Genomic DNA, 21,428 nt, shown 5'->3' with positions numbered 1-21,428 from the left:
ATCCTTGAGGTTCATGAGGGTGCTTCCCAGAACTTCATCTTTCCCTTGTTCAGGGCGGTGTCTGCTGCCAGTGACAGCATCATCCAGTGCCATGGAAGCCAGTCCTGGAGCTGTGGCTCGGGACTTCCTGGTTTCCGTAAAAAGAATCTCACTTGGGTACTACGTGATACAGTGAGATAGGGCCTAGTAAATTGTAAGGTGAATGTGGTCAAGCTGCCTAATAGGTGTTAATGTGTAATGGTTTATAAAGTGCTCTCATTTCTATAATCTCATTGGATCATTTGAGCAAGTCCAGGCTTTTTGATTATAAGGAAGAGAAAGCCACTCAACCTCTCTCAGTTGTCCCAACATCCCTTGGTATCACAAGCTGGGTTCCAGCACACCTCGAGGATGCCCAAGTCCCTTATATAAAATGACATACACTTTGCATATAACCTAGGCACACCATCTTGTGTACTATAAATCACCTCAGGATTATTTGCCATTCAGAATACAATAGAGTGCTAGTGTGTTCTCTTTCACATTCTTAGATCCAAATGTAGATTGAATTGCTCTTCTTTTCTGCTTTGAACTTGGCTAATAACTCCTCTCTGTGGCCTACTGCACATGGCCAGGCTGTTTGATCCCTTGGTCTACCTTGGTGGCCCACTGATCCTCCTATCTCCACAGGTAAAACCCCAGAGGAAGTGCTGAAGAAGTACCTGCAGAAGGTCCGGCACCCACCAGATGAGGTGAGTTGAAGAGAAGGGCAGCAGAATTTACCTCTTCTGGTACTCCTGAAGCATTAGTTTTCGGTAGGAGGAGACAGGAACTGCTTTCCAAGCTTTGACAGGTGCAGAGCTGGTCAGACCTAATACTGGACTCCAAAGTTCATGGTCCAGAACTGCAGGTGCACCTTGACTCTGCCCACTTCCCCATTCAGCATAGTGCTGATTGTCTTCTAAACTCCTTCAACATGACAGTCTCGATTTAAGGAAAATTCAGTAAGATAAGCCATGGAAACATGGATTTTATGGAGACTTGTATTTTTCACAGTGGTAACTTGACCCCAAGGGAATATCTGACCATCTCTAGAGACAGTGTTAGTTGTTATGTTTGAGGGATAAGGGGGAGGAGATGCTATTGGTGTCTAGTGAGCACAGATGAGGGCTGTTGGCTACCTTTCTATACCATGACAATGCCCATAGGAAAGAATTGCCCAGCCCCAAATGTCAAAAGTGCTAAAGTTGAGAAAGTATGCTATCAATTTATTTAAATAGCAGTCCCTGAAGAACACTTTAAATGAAATTCCTTTGTAAAAGTTCTACTTAGGTATATCTTGTCAGTGAGTTTATCAACAAGCACCCATTGCTTCCATAAGCCATTGGAGGATACCAAGGAAGGACAGTACATCACAGAACTCTGGGAGATTATCATTTAGTTGATCAGTCTAAGGTGACATGTACCAAAACCAGGGATTACTTTAGGAATTTCTCTGTTGCTTAAAGCAAGACAAAGCTATGCTTACATCCCTAAAAACACAGGTACCCTGATTTGTGAGTTTTCTGGAGGAGTAGCCAGAACAGCTCATCTGACCTCTGAGATCTTGCAGGGGTCACCAAGGAGATGCTATGGCCTCCCAGGCCAGGTGATAACTGACAGCCTCTCTGCTCTGTCCCCTCCTGCCCCAGGACTGCACCATCTGTATGGAGCGCCTCACAACTCCCTCAGGCTACAAGGGCCCACAGCCCATGGTCAAGCCTGACCTGGTGGGAAAGCTATCCAGATGTGGCCACATATACCACATCTACTGCCTGGTCGCCATGTACAACAATGGAAACAAGGTTAGTGCTGGCTTTTGGGGCTGCTGCCCCCACCCCACCCCCACGTGTGTGTGTGCACAAACACACACACATGCATGCACACATAGGGCCAGGGGCCATAAAGCGTGAAGGCTTTCCCTGGTCCTTACCCAGGTGATTTAGCGTGTTTTGGAAGCAGCTCAGTGCAATGGGAGTGATGGTGTAGGTTGTTCTCAGCAGGATCAATTATCCACACAATTGCAACCTTGGCCAAAACCTGTCTTCACCTTCCCTTTGTGCCATGCTACCCAACTGTCCCAGTCTCTACCTTGGATGTGGAGATGAAAGATGTATGGGCTTTTGTCCATCAGGGTTCTGAGAGAAGTGACCCAGTGTCACAGCTCATTGTTCACCCAATGCTGGCTTGTGGTGAGCATCATTTATACCAGTGTAATGGGTTTCCTAGTCAGTCTTCCTTCTCCAAGGAAGGGCTGGTGATTCTCATTTATAAATTTATAATTCCTTTTCTTTGGACAGTAATCAAGGTGTCCCTTTAAAAAGACACTACCAGATGCCTGATATATTTCCCACCCGGGAACCCCTCTGTGGGAAGAGAGAAAGGCTGTTTGTGAGTCTAGTCAGTTAGCTGACAACAGAGTGGTATTCTGACATTAGAGCTGATTCCCAGGCATCTGGGAGTCTCCTTCCACGGTAGTTCTCTCCTGGCAATGTCAAAGTCATTGACTTTTCTCATATTCTCTCCTGTGCTTGGAATAACTTTCACTTCCTATCTCTATGAACTTGAATCCTGCTCTCATTTCTCCAGGCCCACCTTGGGTTGCATCATCCTGAGATTTCCCTGTTAACTTCCAGCCTCTTAGTCATCCCCCAAAATGTCCAGAATCTGGCGGTTACTCTATGTGCCTCATGCTCTGGGAAACAGTAAAAATAAGAGAGACAGCAGACCCATGCCTCTTTCTGGGCTTCTTGGATGAGTGACCGTGGGCAGGATTTTTCACAACTCAGAGATTACATGTTCCATCTGGAACATGGAGATAAGACAATACCTGCTTTATAGTGTGTTAGTCCTATGATTGTTAAAATTGCTATTTCCTTTGTATTACAGCTATAATTCTTGCCCTTCACCTTTGTGTAGGTTATGTGGCTCAAGTCCCCTAAGTGCTAACCTTGGACTCTTTCTCAGTGTCCCAGAGAATGAGGCTTTCAGGGGGTGTCGATCACTGATGGAGGATCGCATTCACTTTCCCAACCCAGGGCTAGAAGTCTCCATGGGAACCTTACATTTTCAGAAGTCATTTTGGACTTAAAAGGGCTTCTTAGCCCATGCATTACCTTTTTGATGGAAAACAAAAACATTCATCTGAATACTCACAAGAAATATCTACAAACTCTGCCTTTATTTTCATGGTACCTCAAAAATGTTCCTTCGGACACCATCGTTTGCTCTCTTTTTTACTAATACCTTGAAGCATCTGCTTTTATTTTATCAAACACCTAGGATAGAGGAAGGATTTGTGCAAGGCCATGAAGCAAGAGAAGGCCAGAGCAGAGAGTAGGACCTTGTTGTGAGAGCGGTTACCCTGCCTCTGAGCAACTCCTTTAAATGAGTAGAGCTTGAATGGAAATGTCCCTAAATAGCTCAGCAGAGGCTCCCCATCTTCCAGAAGAGACGGGGATGTCCCGCAGAGCTTTGGTCCCAGGTGAGCAACAGCACAGGGCACACACATCACTCCCTGCCTGTGTGTGCCTGCCCAGGAATGGGATTTTTGTCAAGTTCTCCTCCCACTTCTCTACCTTCCCTCCAGGCAACACCTCCCCAGATCCTGCTGTAAAACCACAACTCTTTGCATCCATGTAGGCAGGATCTCTGTCCGTCAGCAGAGCCACCAAGGTGCAGTGCAGGGCCTGTGGGGCTTAGACAGAACCCCTGGAGTCCTAACCCTGAGTAGCGGCAAGTCCTTTCATCTTGCTCTGCCTTAGTTCTCTTCCTTGTACAAGGAAGCTGATAATTCCTTCCTGACCGATGTCAGAGTGAGACCTCAATGCCACAAAAAAATGTAAACTCTTGTGAGATTTAGAATACTCTAACCATGACACCATTCTCCCCTCTGTTATTGGTGCAGAACTTAACCTCTACCCTTCTAGATTATTCTTCAAGGACCATTTTCTTTTCTGTAAAAAAAAAAGATTTGCTTATTTAATTGAAAGGCAGAAGTGACACACAGAGTTTTCTGATTGGCTCCCCAAATGGTCACAGCAGCCAGAGCAGGGCCAGGCTGAAGCCAGGAGCCAGGAACTCCACGCTGGTCCCTCACACGGATAACAGGGGCTCCAGTACATCTTTGGTTGCCTTCCCAGGCACGGTAGCAAGAAGCTGGTTGGGAAGTAGAGTAGCCACGACTTGAACTGGCACTCCAGTATGGGATGCTGGCGTCTCAATTGGTGGCTTAACCTGCTGCACCACAACGCTGGCCCCAAAGACCATTTTCTTAAAGTCATCCTCATCTGCCACAACCCATCACACTCAGCTCCTCTTTCACAGCAGAGACTTCCAACCTGCATGCGTGTTAGTCTCCACACAGAAATCAGAGCAAGATCTTCCACATGCTAAATACTTCCTATGGACTGTCTGACTTAATCCTCCCAACAACCCAGTGAGGCAGACTGTTCCTTCCTTTGTTCTCTAAGGAAACACAGAGTCAGAGCCATTTATTAATTTGTCTGAGGTCATGCAGCAGGTAGATGGCAGAGCAAAGAACCTAATCCAGGCGGTTTGACTTCACAGCTCACACTTGGAACCACTACGCTCTGCAGCCTCCTGGTTCTGATTCAGTGGGCCTGGTTTGGGGTCCCAGCATGTTTATTGTAAACAGGCTCCCTGCTGGCTCTGACTCACAGCAGCTGGCCAGTTGCCTGCTGTGTGTTGCACTCCTTTGGTGCTTTGTGTCTAGATGAATGTTGCTGTATCTGCTCCCCGCGGCAGCGAGCCAGTCTCTCCCTCGAAGACAGGGACATCTCTTTCATGTCCCTTAGCAGGAACTATAGGAATATTTATGGAGTTTAAAGCAGCTGGGCCAGGTTTCAGGTCTATTGCTGCTTTGGGTTCTTTTGGTCCCCCCTTTACCTCTGGCATCTTTGAGGGCTGGGGAAGAGGACATCATCAAAACTGGTTTCCAACCTGACTCTTCTGGCCTTGCCTTCTCAGGATGGGAGTCTGCAGTGTCCAACCTGCAAGACCATTTATGGGGTGAAGACAGGTACCCAGCCTCCAGGGAAGATGGAGTACCACCTGATCCCCCACTCCTTGCCAGGCCATCCGGACTGCAAAACCATACGAATCATCTACAGTATACCCCCTGGCATTCAGGTGAGCCCACCCTCATCTACAGGCTTTTGCTGCTGTACGTTGAAGTCTTTGCACCTAAACATTTTACTGTGAAAATCTCCCACCCATCTACACATTCTCGCCCCACCATTTCCTCCTTCCACAACCACCATTGTTCTCACTTTCTGATAGCGCCATTCGGGGTTCTTTGTGCACTTGCAACAGACATTGCATCCACCCCTCCCCTTTTTGCACAAAGAGTGACATTTTGGGCACATTGTTTTGCATCCTGTATTTTTCAACAAATAATAGGTCTTTCCATGTCAGTGCAGAGAGCTTCCTCATTCTTTCTTATGTCTGTGTAATAATCCATTGTATACATGCCCCTTAATTTATAGTCAACAGTCTACATTTGATGGACATATGTATAGTTTCCAGACTTTTGTTATAACAAATAATGATGTAATGAATAATCTTATATACACATGGGGGTAGAGAACTAGAATTTCTTTGTCAAATGATATTTGCATTTGTAATTTGATAGCTGTACTCAGCTTTGATATTTTGTAGGCCTTTCTTGTGTCTTTTGATTCATTGACAGTCCTAAGGAACAAATTGAACACTATTCCTCACAGTTAGTAACTCTCAATTTGGCCTTTCACACAATAAATTTTTAAACATTTATTTATTTATTTATTTATTTTTATTTATTTTATTGATTTGAAAGGGAGCTGGGAGAGATCTCTAAATGTTCTAGGGTGCAGACTGAATTCATTTACTTGGTAAATATTTACTAATTCACCCTCTTCCTCCATCCTATGTGTCTTCTTCCATTTTATTTTTTTTTAAGGTTTATTTATTTGAAAGAATCCAGAGAGAGAGAGAGAGAGATCTTCCGTCCACTGGTTCACAACCCCAAATGGCTACAACAGACAGGTCTTGGCCAGGCTGAAGTGAGGAGCCTGAAACCCCATCTGGGTCTCCCACAGGTGTGGCAGGTGCCCAGGTGCTTGGGCCATCTTCTGCTGCTTTCTCAGGCACATAAACAGGGAGCTGGATTGGAAATGGAGCAGCTGAGACTCAAATGGGTGCTCATATGGGATGCTGGCAGCTGCATCACAGCCCAGTCCCTGGTCTTTTCTTTAACAAGTGTTTGAATGTGGATTATGGTCTAGGGATGTTCCGGGTACTAGAAAACAATAACCCACATGGAGTCAGTCCTTATGTCCTGAAGTTTCCTTTGTAGTGGTACCAGAAAGACAAGTCAGAAAGTAAATAAATAAGGTAATTCCAAATAGTACAAGTAATATGGAGGAAATAAAACAGACAGGCATAATCACCTACAGAAGAATTGAATAAAACATGGTTCTTTCTTGAGGAACCTCCCAACCAGATGGGGAAGGATACACACGCATCACTAATTTCAGCTGTTGAGCAAAATGTTGATGAGCACCTTTGATAAAAGCTGGGGAAGGCAGTGTAGACGCAGTGGAAACATGAGGTCTTCAAAGCCTAACAAAGCTGGTCTTTGACTCTTGGCTGAGTCTTTATTAGCTGGTGACTTGGGACAGACACTTGCCCGTTCTGAGCTTATTTTATTTTCCTGTTTGGCTGGACACCAATCATGCAGGGCTGCTGTGAGGATGGGAGACAGCATTTGTACTCTGCGCAGTACTCAGGGGCTCCACACCTGGTCACCATCATCCTTTGAATATCCTTCTTGTTTCTGTAAGGAGGAGGACTCCATCTGCCGTTCTGGGAGGGTCAGAGGATACTCTCTTACAGGGTACTCTCTGGTTGCATGTTGAAAGACATGGAGACATGGAAGACAGAATGCTTAGTGGGAGGTTGTAACAGAGTGGTAGAGGGCGAAAGTGGGGCTATCCATGGACAATAAGGAGAAGCAGCATGCATCTCCCTGTGGTCAGTGTGGCCATTCCACAGGCTGACTCCTGAGGGTGAGTAACAGGACATTCAGTGCTGCAGTCCAGGGACTACACTGGCTTGGGCTTCTTTGAGGCGTCGAGCCATTCAAGTGCTGCCTGCGCTGCAGGGAGCAATTCCCTGGGGGTGAGTCTAGAAGCTGGACTGAGGGAGGGTGGTGATGGCTGTGCTTTGTGACGGTCCTGGCTGTGTACAGCCTTGCTGGCGCGGTGCCTGCAGACTGTGAGTCAGCCACACAATGGGCAGCCTCAGGCAGAGCAGAGCAGTCAGATCCACTTCTGAAGCTGACCTTCAGTCAGGTAGACAGGCATAGTGGTAGCTGTGGCCATGGGGATGCTGTACATTTGTAATGACGTCCCATGAATGTGCAATTCCTGTCTGTCAGATCCTGCATCTCCAGGAAGACCCTGTTGCTTCTTCCCATCAACAGTGGCCTTTTGTCTCTGAGACCCCATTGTGCATATCATACCATTTAGGCAGCCACATCATACGTGACCTTCCATCATGATTTTAATAATTAAAACCACAGAAGCTTTCTTTAAATCATTTGTAACCATTATCCATAAAAGACAAAATGAAAAATGTTTTCTTGTAGTTTTGTCATTTATTCACTCACTCATTCATTTATTTAGCCAGGACACACTGATCATCGGTGTGAGAGCTTGTTCCAGGAGCTGGATGGGATTATCAATGTACACTGGTTGCATCTAGAAGGAGTTTTAAATAGGACTGTATCCTGAAGTCAGGGCTCAGGGGTACTCAGAAAAAGTAGATGAAGATTTGCACGTGGAGGAGGAAACATGTGTGCATCATTTCTGGGAGAAAAACTGCTGCTTTTCATGAGTTTCTCTAAAGGACTCATAGACCATTCTGAGTCTTGATTAGGGAACCTGGGTTCTGACTCAGCTGTACTGCAGTGTCTTTCCCACCCACTGGCAATAATGGATGATGGAACTGAAATGTTACTGGGTTTTTAGTGAGGAAGGTCCCAGATTCACATTGTTAATCAAACAGATTTTAAAAAAACAAGGAAGAAAATCCACACAAATCATACTGAAATTGTAATTGCATGGATCTAGATCAGAGACACTCTCATTAGACACGAAACACCCAGGGTCTGCCGCAGGAAATGTGGGCCTAGGTTTTAGCAAAGCCATAATGTTACAGGAGTCATTTGACTTCTGTGGAAAGTTTTTTTCTTACTTCCAGCAATAGATGATGATGATGATGGTGGTGGTGATGGTGATGGTGGTGATGGTGATGATGGGGATGATATGAGACAATAGATGATGGTGGTGATGAGTAAACAATAGATGATGGTTATAATGATTAAATAATAGATGGTGATGGTTAAATAGAAGATGATGATGATGATGATATTAGACATTTACTGAGCTCTTACTATGCCCCAAGCACCACACACACTTAACATTCACAGCAATCCCAGAAGGTGAGTATTCCAAATCACTCATATTGAAGAGATGGGGAACAAAAGCCCCAAGAGAGGCTCCGAGTAATCCAGCTAGGAGGTAGCAGCTCTGGGCCCACACCCACATCTAAGGATACCAAAGCAGATGTGTTTATTGGCTACTCATACTGCTGTTCTCTGTCCAGATTCTATAGCTGTTATTGTCATCATTGTTCCAATTAGTTACAGCCCGTGACTCTCATCAGAAGCGTTTTGAAAAATGAGCTTTGCTTGATTTCTTTTCAGGGACCAGAACACCCAAACCCGGGGAAGAGTTTTAGTGCCCGTGGCTTCCCGCGACACTGCTACCTTCCAGACAGTGAGAAAGGGAGAAAGGTAAGAGCAAAGGGCGCAGGATAGCGCTCAGGAATTTACTTCCATATTAGGGCTTGAAGTTTTGTTCCTACAATGAACTGGGTCATTTTAAACTAGATGAGTTCATATTTGGGTCAACCATGGGTAAGGGCAAATAGGACTGGAAATTCTTTTACAGATGTGTGGAGGTGGGGCTCTGGGTTTTTTTTTTTTTTTTTTTTCCTCTCAGGATATCATTGGCAATAGTTTGTCTGTTGTAGGAACCTTTGTCTAGAGCTCTACTGCATACAGTCTGATCCTAGAACCAACACCAATGATAGAAGTGCAGCAGTGGGTGTTTAACCTAGTTGTTCAGATGCTCGTGCCCCGCACTGGAGTACTCCTAGGTTCAACTTCCAGCTCTGGCACCTGACTCCAGCTCCCTGCTGATGCAGACTCTGGAGGCAGCGGTGATGGCTCAATTGATTGAGTTCCTGCATCCCATATGGGAGACCTGGATTGAATTCCTACTTCCTGGCTTTGGCCCCATCCCAGGCCCAGTCCTGGCCACCACAAGCATTTAGGGAGTGAGCCAGCAGATGTGGGGTTGGTTTCTCTCTCTCTCTCTCTTTCTCTCTCTGTCTTCCTCCCTCAAATAAATTTTTAAAAGTATAAAAAAGAAATGCAGAAGACTTACTTCATCTGAACAAGATCCTTCATTGATCTGACAACACATTAAAGCTAGTAGTCAGTGATGGGTTATTTTCTTCTTATTCACTTTTACATTCTTTGACTTTTACCCAAAGGGCAGAGGGAACAATCATTGAGTTTTTGGATTCCTAGGGTTCATGGTCAGACTGTAGTGATTCTATGAACAATTGTTAAATTATGTTTATTTTTTTGTGTGTATGAGACCAATAATATCAGTAGGTTTTCACAGTCTTTCATAATCTCAAAAAGGGATAAGAACCATAGACCTAAGGGGAGCTCTGGGAAAATATTGGGCAAGATGTGTGTTTTAGTTAGCTTCCCTTCCAAATGTCAGCATCTGACTTCAACACGTTGTTTTTTCATAAACCTTGCATGTCAGTGACTATGGCTGCATTGTTGCTGGAGGTCAGTACCTTAGTCTGTTCAGATTGTTATAACAAAACACCATAGACTGCGTGGCTAATAAACACAGAAATTTATTTCTCACAGTCTTGAGGCTGAGAAGTATAAGACCAAGGTGCTGGCAGGTTCATTGTCTGGCCACAGTCCATTGCCTGGTTCACAGATAGTGTCTTCTTGCTGTGTCCTCACATAGCAGAAGGGGAAAGGGGCCTCTAATAATTTGGATGTGTTCCAATCCCATTTATGGGGGCATACTTACCTCTTACCTCTCAAAGGACCCATTTCCTAATATTATCACCTTGGGTATAGGGATTTCAGTAGATGCATTGGGAGGAGCATAAACATTCAGATCCTAGCAGTCAGCTTTCGTCTGCTCCATGTGTTTTCACATCCCAGAATCCAAGCTAAAGGAGTAGCCTCAGTGTGATCCATGCCCTACCCATGGAATCGGGATGAGGACCAAGAGGCAGTCCACGCAGGTGTGTGTCAGCTCTTAGAGCTTCTGGAGGCTTGTCACTTCTGCTCAACCTGTCATAGGCTCAATCAAGTCAGATAAGGGGCGGGGACTGAGCTCCCCCCAGGAAGGCACCTTGGGCCTCATCACAGTGGGAGCAGATGTGGTCTCTACTTCCAGGGAGGAAGCAAAGTGTTTAAATAATGAGAGAACCAACCACGCCATGACAGTGTGCCAGCACCTTCCAGAGCCAGGTTTCTGTGCCCCTGCTTGCGTCCCAGCTGGTGGCTAAAAGTCCTGCAGCTAAACCTAGAGTCCTGTTGCCAGGGGCTGCTCTTCCTGCAGGCCTCCATCTTTAGGCTAATGATATACACAGATATTACCCAAACGATCCACTCTGCCCACTCCTCCCTGCACTGCCTTCCAAACCACCTGCCACCTTTTCTGACCCTTCCACTGCCAAACTAGTTTGTGCTTCTTCATCTCTTCTCTGCCACCAGAGTACTTACCCCAAAGCACAGGATAACATCTAGCTCCTTTATTCAAAAAAAATTTAAATGAAAAAACAGGCAGTTGTTTCAATGGCTTTTCCTTTCTTCACTAAGCACAGTCTTCTTTTCTTGACATATAAAACCTGCTCTGATATGGGCCTCAATCTTCCCCTCTCTCTCATTCTTCGCATCAGCATTCCAGAACCCTGACTGTGGGCTGACCTGTAGAGTTAAGTGTAACACGAACATGAACTTAGGAGCCAGACCAGCCTGGGCTCAAGTCCTAGTTTGGCTATATATGAGCAGTGGGAACTGGTATATAGCTCAGCTCAGAAGCAGCCTTCTGCATGAAATCTATACTGTTCCCTTCTGGGAATCAACAGAATATGCCTCACACTGTGGACTATGGAGGCAGACAGCCATGAAGTTGAGCCCCACTCCCAGCCCTGACTGCCTACTGTAAGACCGACTTATGGCCGGTGCCACGGCTCAATAGGCTAATCCTCCGCCTGTGGCGCTGGCATACTGGGTTCTAGTCCCGGTCGGGGCGCCGGATTCTGTCCCGGTGCCACTCTTCCAGGCCAGCTCTCTGCTGTGGCCAGGGAATGCAGTGGAGGATGGCCCAAGTGCTTGGGCCCTGCACCCCATGGGAGACCAGGAGAAGCACCTGGCTCCTGGCTTTGGATTAGCGCGGTGCACCGGCCGCAGCACACCAGCCGTGGAGGCCATTGGAGGGTGAACCAACGGCAAAAGGAAAACCTTTCTGTCTCTCTCTCTCTCACTGTCCACTCTGCCTGTCAAAAAAAAAAAAAAAAAAAAGACTAACTTAAAAAACCAAGGCACATCGTTTATCTTCCCAGCTTCTCTCTCCTCCTTTGCAAAAAAGGGACAATGCGAGAGTACCTATCTCATCCAGTTGTTCTAACATTATATTACCCAATGACTGGCAGTTTGAAAGTTTACTTGGGAAATGGTAGCTCATAATTTTAAGTCTATTGTTATAATTATTACTGCTATTATTATTTCTCTCCTCCAGCCCACACCGTGATGGTAATAGCCCAGTTTTGAACTAAGGACTGTGAGAAACGGAGGAGCAAATAAATGTAAAATAGCTTGGAAGAGGTCAAAGTGCTTTAAGATGTCATCAGAGAACTATTCTACAGTGTCAGCTGTGGGTAAATTAATTAGGTGGTGGTGGTGATGGCAAAAGGCAGAGCTCCCAAAGTGCTTAGTCATAAATGCCTGCAGCTACCAGATCCTGTGTTTCATAATGCAGCTGTTCTGCTGCTGGTAGCTACCATTGATTGGGTAGCGTGTTCCGGACACTAGCACGAAAATGCTTTTCATACAGTGCCCCATAAGGTGTTCAAACCTTTAGAGGCAGATTGTACTGCTGCCATTTTATAAATAAGGAAATGGGAGCTCAGAAGGTGCTGCAACTTCTCCAAGGTCACACAGTTATTCAGTGACAAAGCCAAGACTCAACTGTAGCTCTCTGACTGCAAGTTCAAATGTCTTTCTCTTTCACTGTGTTGCTTAGGGCATCATGATGCAAGGAGGGGTGGGACTTTTGGAAGGACTTTGTCATCCAAGGGAAAGCCTTTGACCGACACTGAATGTCTGCCTTGGGTCTCCCATGTTTGTTCCACTAGGTTCTGAAGCTGCTGCTTGTGGCCTGGGATCGTCGTCTCATCTTTGCCATTGGTACCTCCAGCACCACAGGGGAGTCAGACACCGTCATCTGGAACGAGGTCCACCACAAGACAGAGTTTGGCTCTAATCTCACTGGCCATGGCTACCCAGATGCCAATTACCTGGATAACGTACTGGCTGAACTAGCTGCCCAGGGCATCTCTGAGGACAGTACTGCCCAGGACAAGGACTGAAGCTGGAAGGGCCTTGAGGTGGGAGGTGCCATGGGGACCGCAGGGTGAAAAGTGGGGAGAGTCAAGGTGGAAGTTGGTGCCATGCCCTCTCGACTCCCTCATCACCCCTCCTGTCCTGTCTCCATCCCTCACCCCTCCCAGCCACCAGGGGGAGATAGATTGAATACGATGTTGTCATTCATAAGCCTCATCCAACACAAAGGGGACATGGGATGAGGGCATCCTGGGTCTGTTCCCATGGAGTTTTTGGTGCTGGGTAGGAAGGAACCCTCACCCCTTCCCCACGCCCCAAGCGGGGGGCATGGTCAGCACACTTAGGGTACGGACCGTGCAAGGGCACTCCATACCCTGGCCTTGTGAAGCCTGAGGCTCCTGGCCTCCGCCGGCTTCTTGCTGCTTCCACTCTGCTTGAGAGTGGAGTTTTGATTTTCTCTCCTCCTCAGGAGGCAGGGAGCTCTCACTGTGCAAGGTTGGGGAACAAAGGGGTGAACCGCTCAACTGTTGTGACACCAGAAATCAGATGCCTCGGTGTAGAGTGAGGAAGCACTTCCTGCTGCGAGGGTCAGGAGCCTCTGGGAGCACGGTCAGCTCTCATCATAGTCCTTGGCTTCTCTGGACCCTCCCCTCCTCCTCACGCCTCTGACCTGCCTAAAGAGGCATTTGGTTCTCTCGTGGGGATGGTTGGGCTCTGGGATTCCTCTCTGGGGTGGCATCCCATGATGCTGTTTCCAACCCCTCTCTGATCAAACCAGAGCCTACATCCACTGAGCATCTGAAATGTCCTCAGGGAGAGGAGCCCATAGCCTTCTTCCCAACTCATCCCAGACCAGCTCAAAGATTCCATGAGTTTCATCAGGTCACTGTGAGTGGAGCCCATGCTGGGCTCTGTGCCATCTGTGTATGTGTGTATGTGTGTGGGGGTGCACAGTCCCATCATAGTCCTCACTCTGTTTTGGAAGATGCCAGACCCCAGTTCTGATAGGGATCAAACAGCTTAGTTGTGGTCCCTTGACTTTCCTCACCCTTTGTCAACCTATCCCATAGTAAGCTTAGACCTGATGGAGACAAAACTGTGCTTGGGGAGATGTGATGAGTTGAGGGCTAGACTGACCCCTTTTTATATTTCTTTTTGAGATAGGATCAGTCTTTTGTCTATGAGGGCTTCCATCTGTCTCCATGCAAATTGGCTATTCAAAGCCCGGAGATGGTGCTGGGCCCCCTCATCACACTCATCTATTACAAATTGATTTGCAGCATGGAGGAAGCCTCTTAAGCCCATTCCTAACTGGGTTGGGCTAACCCATTATGGTCTGGTCCAGTTTGCATCTGGGATGTGTCACCAGACCCTGACTATCTCCTCCTGCCCATTCCTCTTGCCTTTGACTCCCATTAAAGAATGAATTGAGGGTCAGGGAGGAGAGAAAGGGAGGATTAAGAAGGGAAACCCAATTCCCCCTTTGAAAGTGGGTTCTTTGAACTATGTGTTTGGGGGAAGTTCCTCTGGATACTAATTCGATTTATATACCTCATGTTTTGGGGGTTTGACGTATATATATGCATATATGTTCCATAGTGTTTGGAAGGTTTTTGATGCTAGGCAAGTTGAAACAAAAGAACCTTCAAAATGGTACTGATGTTAGAATGGGAGACCAACTTCCTGTTGGGCTGATGGCCATTCTGACACTGGTGTGGCATTGCATTCGCCTGAGGGTCACCCAGTTCTCCAGGACAGGACACGCGGGTGTTGAGTCTTATCTCACTATCCAAGTGGCCCTGGGGTATTTATTGGTTCCACCAGAGGGAGCTGTGATAGGAGGAACTGTTCCTGCCACCATAGTCCCAGCCTCTCCTTTTGGCCTCACCAGCTACCAGCACACCAGTCCTGGGCTCCCTGAACCATGGGCAATTTCCTGCCACAGTCGGGAAGGAAACATCTGAACTAAATGAAAGAGACATCCCGACAGTGCTTAATGCCATGCCCATACACTTAGCAATTGTCAGGGGTTACTGGAGAGCCTTGAGGTAGGCTTAGTACCATGCCTGCCTTCGGCACCCAGGGGTAGAAAAACACAGTGAGGCAGTAGGAGGTGGAGTAGAGAAGACACACTTTGGCAGCTGGAAATGGGACTGGGGAGAGCCTGGCTCCTCTGCATCAGGCAGAAGCTGGCAGAGGTGAGCAAGGGGTAGCCAACAAGAGGATATGCAAGAGACTCAGGGCTCCTGTGGCACCACCACTTTGGAGTTCATCTTCATACTTCGAGCCTTTCCCTCTAGGGTTTGGATCACTTCTGTGCCCTGTTCTCTTACTCTCTGGGGATGCTCAGCCAGGGCTACCTCGTCCTCATGCTGCTCTTCTTGTGGGACTTTCTAGGCAGAAGAGATCCTGAATTTCCTCCATAACACTGTGCCAGGCAAGGCAAGGCAGGGGGCATACGTTTGCTCCTTCTTTCGTGCCTACCTAGAAAGGCACGATCTTGGTTTCGGCGGGAATGCTGCCAGCAGAACCCTGTGCACCTGCTACTGTGACACAGGGCATTTTCCCACCGGCAGCCCTGCTGTGCTCTCCTGGCCCAGGCAGTGTATTCTATGCCTTTTCTCTCGTGGGCTTAGCACCAGCAGTATGGTTTCACCCTTCCTGAATCTCCAGGGTTGATGAATGGGACTGGAGACCAACCTTTTCAGATGCTCATCCCTTGAAAGGTGAATTGTGTATATGTGGTTGTGTGTGCCTTTGTGTCTTCATTCTCCACCCCACCCCACTCCACCTTTTTGTAAAATCTGGACCTCTCTGTGGTTTTATACTTGGTCAGAAGTACTCACCCTGGTGTTGCACTGTCGTGTGCATGAAAGGATTGGGGGAAGGCCCATGTGGTACAAGAAAGGCCCCCTGCCCCCTTTCCTTGTCTGTGGTTGCCCAGCATTTGAGTGGGGGGGGGGGGGTTTCTGGGAGAGGGCAGGTGTATGTCCTAATGTGAATTGTTCTGTTACTGGTGTGTTTTTAAGTCCTTGGTGTTGCTCTGTGAGAGGACATCGCCACCTGGTGCTCATGAGGTGTATGTGCAGAACAATAAATGGCAAATGAACAACCACAAAGAACTGTTGACCTTCTGCTTTCCGTAGATGCACGCATCTATCTGAAATATTGGGTTACCTCCCTGAGTCCATAAGCAACCACAAAACCTTCCCCTGGATGCTGGTGGGGGAGTCCCTTTTCTGTGTTTTGTTTGAAATTTCTGCATGTTCTCCACCCACAAATCTGACCTGGCTTGATTCCTGGTCCATCTAAAGAAGCAGACCACATATGTGGCATGAAGAAATGCGTAAGTGATCTTGTGGGAGAAAGGTCATCTCTAAAATCATGAACATTCACTTGTTTGAAAAATATTTATTTGAAAGGCAGATTTGACAGAGAGAAGGGAGACAGAGATATCTTCCATCCATGTGGTCACCTCACAAAGGGCCACAACGTCCTGGGCAGAGCCAAGCCAAAGCCAGGAGCCTGGAACTCCATCCAGATGTCCCTCATGGGTGGCAGGGGCCCAAGTCCTCAAGCCATCTTCTGCTGCTTTCTTGGGCGCATTAGCAGGGAGCTGGATCAGAAGTGGAGCAGCCAGGACTTGAAATACTCCCCTTCCCCCCAATATTGGATGTCAGCATCACAGATAGCAGTTAACCTGCTGCCCCAAACATTTACTTTTAAGGGTCCCTTCACCTGACCACAAGATAATATGATTCAATCACTCATAGTTTTCAAATAAATGTTTAGTAATAATCACCCTGAGACTAGTGAGAACACAAAAATAAAATGCACATGTAGAGCCATCTTTATCATTCTGAACTTGTCTCCACTTTTCATAGCTCACCAGTTGTGGTTTTCTTGGAAGCCAGGGTGGATCTTTCCACAGATCCTGCCCAAGACCACCAGGACTTGAAAGCAGAGGCTCTGAGCTCTCCCTCAGGCTCTGACTTTGCAGCATGATATGGTGAATGTTGGTTTCATAGGGATGAACAGTCAGAGTGTTCCCTAGTACATGTTTTAGTTCATATTGCTATGCAGCTTGGTTAGTAAAAATGTGAGTGTGTGAAGAACTGTTCTTTTCAGTAGACGGTTATTACATTAAAGGTCTGGGAATCTTTGGTTATACCCAGTAATCTTCAAAGAAGCCACTGGAAAGTCAGTAATTGCCAAAAAGTGGTTAGCTTGTTTGCAACATACACAACACCCAGAACCCACAGAACACCCAGAGGTTTAGAACATGTCCGTGCTTATGAGGCAGAATTAAATGCTCAAGTTGTAGAAATCAGTGTCCGTGGCTGTGCAAGCTGGAGAGCAGGGCTCAAATTCTGTTCTGCATTTCTCTGTATCTGAGTTGGAAGAGAAAGAGTAAGCCCTAGACCTTAATTGCAAGCATTAACAAAAAAAGAACAAATTATCCTCCAGGGACACTAATTCACTAATGACTTTTGATTTGGTAAGTAAATATACAAATTTTTTAACTGTTGTGGAGGAACATGAATTATGTGGAGCTAATTAACAATTATGTGAGCTAGACATCGAAATTGAGCAAAGCTCCCAATATTGCTGGGTAACGATTATGCATTCTGCTAGATGCCCCAGAGAAGTCAGCTTGGAACTGAAGTGAGTGATGCTAGCTGTCTTTTTCAATTCATTTAAAAATGTGGACTTGACCATGTCAACCCCCTTTCTGCTGGTGAAAGAAAAGGCAGGTGCCTTATTGGTGCTTTCTACTCTGCTTTGACTTTAGGGAGGAAGTAACAGTAATCTTTAGCTATTTGCTTGCTTATCTGTGCGTGTGTGCATGTAAGAGGAAGATACGGAAGGTAAGGGCCATGCAGGGAAGAGGAAAGAACATGACACTGTAATGCTTGATCTATCCAGCTCTATCTCTTCTTGGTGCCCCTTTATGATGAGCTAAGAGGAAGAAATCAATTAGCTGGCTGAGGGTAACCAACTTCCCCTGAACAGCAGAATATTTCCTATGTTTTTACCTTTCTCTGCTTACTCCTTGTCATTCAATCATCTGTCCTCTTTGCCCTCTTAATGGAAATTGATGTGTTAAAATATTTTCTGAGGACCTGATGACAGAAGTGAGACGTTTTGAGAGTTGTCTGGTCTAAGCATGTCTTCATTGTCAGGCAGTTGGGAGAAAGCAAAATAGAGGAGAGTGCTTAAAAGCCAAAATTCTTGCAGCTCATAAATTGAAAACTTCAGACCTCAGATTAAAAGTACAGTTTCCAAATTCAAATGTCAACATTCCCTCTCTTTTTATACACATGCATCCAGATGAAAACCACTGGTGACACACACACACCTGGAAAGGGATTCCCCCCTTCATGGGTTAGTTCCCAGGATGGATTTTGCTAAAAACAAAACAAAACAAAAAAAACCCACAATAACTCCCTCTTCCCATCCCCAGCCTTTCCATGTGGCTCCATTAATTTGCTGGGACAGACATCTAAACAAGAGGTAACAAAATTATACCTGCTTTGGTTGCACTTGCTTCTTCTGTACTTAGCAGGGCAGAAATATAGAGGGAAGTCATGAAAGATATGCTTGAAGCTCTAGTTGCAGAAGAGAGAAATCATCTTCCTGGAGAGGTTTAAGCTGGGCTCTGCTCCTGTCCTCTGACATGGGTGTCTCCAGTCACCGTGATGTCTGGAACTAGACTCTCTCTCTCGTTGTCTATTGCTTGGTATTCCTTCTTCTTGTACTTCCGGCTGCCATAGACAGCCAGGGCAATGACAGCTGCCAAGAAGGTGGTGACCCCAAACGTGACCCCAGCTGCTGCCCCTCCTGACAGACCGTTATTCTCCCCATGGACAACTTTCATGGCCCTACGCAGTTCCAAAGGCTCTCCCAGCCGCCACTGATGAGTCTGGGCATCTTTAATCCAGGATCTGGCATTCTCAGTATTGGTCACTATGACGGTGTTGGTGGCAGCCTGACTCATGAGGGGTGGCTGTGTGTAAGGCGGGAGCCTGGCTGGGGGCAGAGGCCCTCCTGTAAAGATCCCAGCTTTGACGCAGTAGGACACTTGGCACCCATCGCTGATGAGAGCTAGATGTTGGCTGAAGCCCCCAGGACACTTTTTCAGAGAAGGTGCCCCTGTATCCCTGGAGGTTGCAGAATCCACTAAGGGGTTTCCAACTATGCAGCTGAAGAACCCTCCAAAGGGGACCAGAAACCTGTATCCCAACTCATAGTCCTGAGAAACACACACCTTGAGGCTTCCAAAGAGGCTCAGTGGGTAATAGCTAGCTGGGCACGACTGTGCATTGGTCATGGGGTTGATGCTTTTACTGCTGAAGAGGCCCCCAAAGAGTAGTCCTGAGTTTTCGGGTACTTGGCCACTGGACACACACCAAAAAGCCCGGAATTCAGCCCTTGCCACCCGGAAAACATCTTCACACTCTCTCCTGCAGAAGATGAGGAACGTGCACTTCCGCTGACACTCCAGCTGGTTGTAACCCTCCTCTTGGATCTGGGACAGAAGATGGACTGGGGAGAAGCCAGAGGGGCAGGAGAAGTCACCGGTGAGTGGATTCTTCTGCTCTAAGTGTTGGCAGAGGAGAACAGCGTCCTTCCCCGAGAGCTGCGTGCATTCCTGGTAAACCCCCCCAAAGGAGAAGTTGGTCATTTTCCCTTCGCAGGAGCCATCATCCATATTGGCCTGGAAATTAAAGTTGGGTGAATCAACATCTGTGCAGCCAGGGTACGTGTTGAACGTATAATAACGTCTCACAGCCATTTCCACTGTCTTAGACAGCTTCTTCACCAAGGGGCCCGGCAAGTCAGGCAGCATATCAGGCTTGATGAAGAAATACAGGGGCAAACCAGCACGGTCCACAGCCACCAGGTGGTTGGAGATGCTTTGCTGCCAGGCCTGGAGGGTGATACCGGGGTAAAAGGGTACCCCTCCGAGGCTCTCCACCCTGGAGTTGGTGCGGTTGGAGAGGTAGCTCTTGGTGAAGCCATTCTGGGAAGTGTAGTTCTCCTCAAATTTGAAGTTCAAGATGTTTTGGAAGGCAACTCCAGCAGAGGCAGTCATGGTGGCACGGCTGTTCTGGTTGTCCTCGAGGAAGGAGGACCTGATGTGGTCCTCCTGGATGAGAGCAGCCCCAGCGTCCAAGCTGGTGATGACATGGGTGCCATAGTTAAGGACCAGGAGTTCTGCCAGGTAGGTGGCCATCCTTGTCTGATTGTTCTCTAGACAGTCAGAGATGTCCATGAGCTCCTTCTTAAACCCCCAGCTCAGTTCTGAAGCGGTGTTGATTCTGACAGTGTAGACCAGGTTTCTGACCTGAACTCGGGTGGTGATAGCATGATCCTTCACCTGAAGTGTCTTCACTCTCTGGAACTCAGAGGAGAACTTGCCATTGACTTTGGAAAAAAGAGAGAGCTCTGAGTTGATGGAGTAGGAAGTGCTGCTCTGGTAATTCATCCAGGATTCCAGGATTTCTGAGTTCATCTCCAGGTTGCTCTGTTTCTGAGCAATGGTGAAGATTTCATCAGGGATGATGTACTGTCCATCCTCTGTGGTCCTGCAGTTGGTGTAAGTCAAACCTATCACCCGTCCCATGTCCACATTCCTCAGATTATCCCAGCCTCCTCCAGGTAGGACTTCCAAGACAGGGAGTTTCAAGGCATCTTTGCATTTCTGAAATCCAGCCTCATTTGTCTGTGCTAGAGGCTTGTCCGCTGTAGCCCAGGCTGCCACAGCCCCGAAGAGGATAGCAACGCTGAGGCTCTTCATGGCTCAGACAGCCCCAGTCGCATACTACCCCTAAGCAGGAGCCAGTAATTTTGGTGCAAACTGAAAGATAGAAAAGAAAGCAGTTGCTGAAACAGAAAGTTCAAGTTCTCCTAGAGACACCAGTTCCTCTTTAAGCTAATAGAATCGCAAAATGGGGAAGTGAGGGGTAATTGGAATACTATGGTCCATTAGTACTTTTAGAAATTGTGCTCTACAGGATATGCAAACACGGCTCTGAACCCTTAACAGTTCACCACTCTAACATCCTCCACCTCTGCCACTCTGAAGCTGTGGTGGACGCCTAGAAAAAGAATGACCCCACACTCACCACTTCCTCGAGCAGAGAGTTTTGGGTCTGCTTTTCCTTCATTCTGTTGGGTTTGTTGTTTTGAATTCTCCTTGTTTGCTTTCTCCAGGAATCTGCAGTTTCAGTTTTCTTTTCCTGGAAATGCAGTGATGAGTGGCAACATCGCCCTTGCTGAGACACCTTGCCTCCAGCACGCCAAACCAGTGTAGGTCAAAGCCAGCTCTGCACTTCCCATTCACCTGAGGTGAAGGCTCTTCCCATAGACAGATAACAACCTTGGACACACATCCTGCGGGGTTCCAGTATTGTAAGCCCTGATAGTCTGGGATTTGGAGATGGTATTATTTGGAGCAGAGCGATAGGGACCCAAAGAGGATTCTGTTTGCTTTATGCCAGGGTATCACAGTCTGCATTTGCCCAAAGCATTGAGAGTGACAGCAAGCGGCCGAACACTCTCAGTACTTCCTTTCAGATGGAGATGCACAAACAAAGAAAAAAGGTACAATATAATCTAGATTTTGATTTATCAAAAGCACACAGTGGCCAAGGAATATAAATATACATGTGTA

The 21,428-nt window shown here is 47.0% G+C and overlaps 2 protein-coding genes across 2 annotated transcripts in view; one reads left to right on the top strand and one right to left on the bottom strand.

The window, feature by feature from the left end:
• DTX4 (deltex E3 ubiquitin ligase 4) overlaps positions 1 to 15,861 on the top strand; it is a 33,111-nt gene extending 17,250 nt beyond the window's left edge. The window contains exons 5-9 of the mRNA XM_062196082.1: positions 670 to 731; positions 1,671 to 1,823; positions 5,008 to 5,169; positions 8,786 to 8,875; positions 12,544 to 15,861. Of these exons, the coding sequence (XP_062052066.1) occupies positions 670 to 731; positions 1,671 to 1,823; positions 5,008 to 5,169; positions 8,786 to 8,875; positions 12,544 to 12,777 (701 nt within the window). The 3' untranslated portion in view covers positions 12,778 to 15,861. The remainder of the gene's footprint in view (positions 1 to 669; positions 732 to 1,670; positions 1,824 to 5,007; positions 5,170 to 8,785; positions 8,876 to 12,543) is intronic.
• Positions 15,862 to 16,147: 286 nt separating this feature from the next.
• On the bottom strand, positions 16,148 to 20,965 carry MPEG1 (macrophage expressed 1). The gene is made up of 2 exons (XM_062196081.1): positions 20,881 to 20,965; positions 16,148 to 20,612 (listed from the first exon to the last, which is right to left on the bottom strand). Exon 2 carries the CDS (start codon positions 20,550 to 20,552, stop codon positions 18,399 to 18,401), a length of 2,154 nt encoding a protein of 717 aa, XP_062052065.1. The 5' UTR covers positions 20,553 to 20,612; positions 20,881 to 20,965; the 3' UTR covers positions 16,148 to 18,398.
• Positions 20,966 to 21,428: the final 463 nt, after the last annotated feature.

This window comes from Lepus europaeus, chromosome 7 (assembly GCF_033115175.1).
Source record: "Lepus europaeus isolate LE1 chromosome 7, mLepTim1.pri, whole genome shotgun sequence".
NCBI lineage: Eukaryota > Metazoa > Chordata > Mammalia > Lagomorpha > Leporidae > Lepus > Lepus europaeus.
This window is presented reverse-complemented; position numbering and strand designations above follow the sequence as displayed.

Excerpts from the sequence above, each read along its gene's own strand:
- MPEG1 (XM_062196081.1), bottom strand. The coding sequence starts at position 20,552 with ATGAAGAGCCTCAGCGTTGCTATCCTCTTCGGGGCTGTGGCAGCCTGG.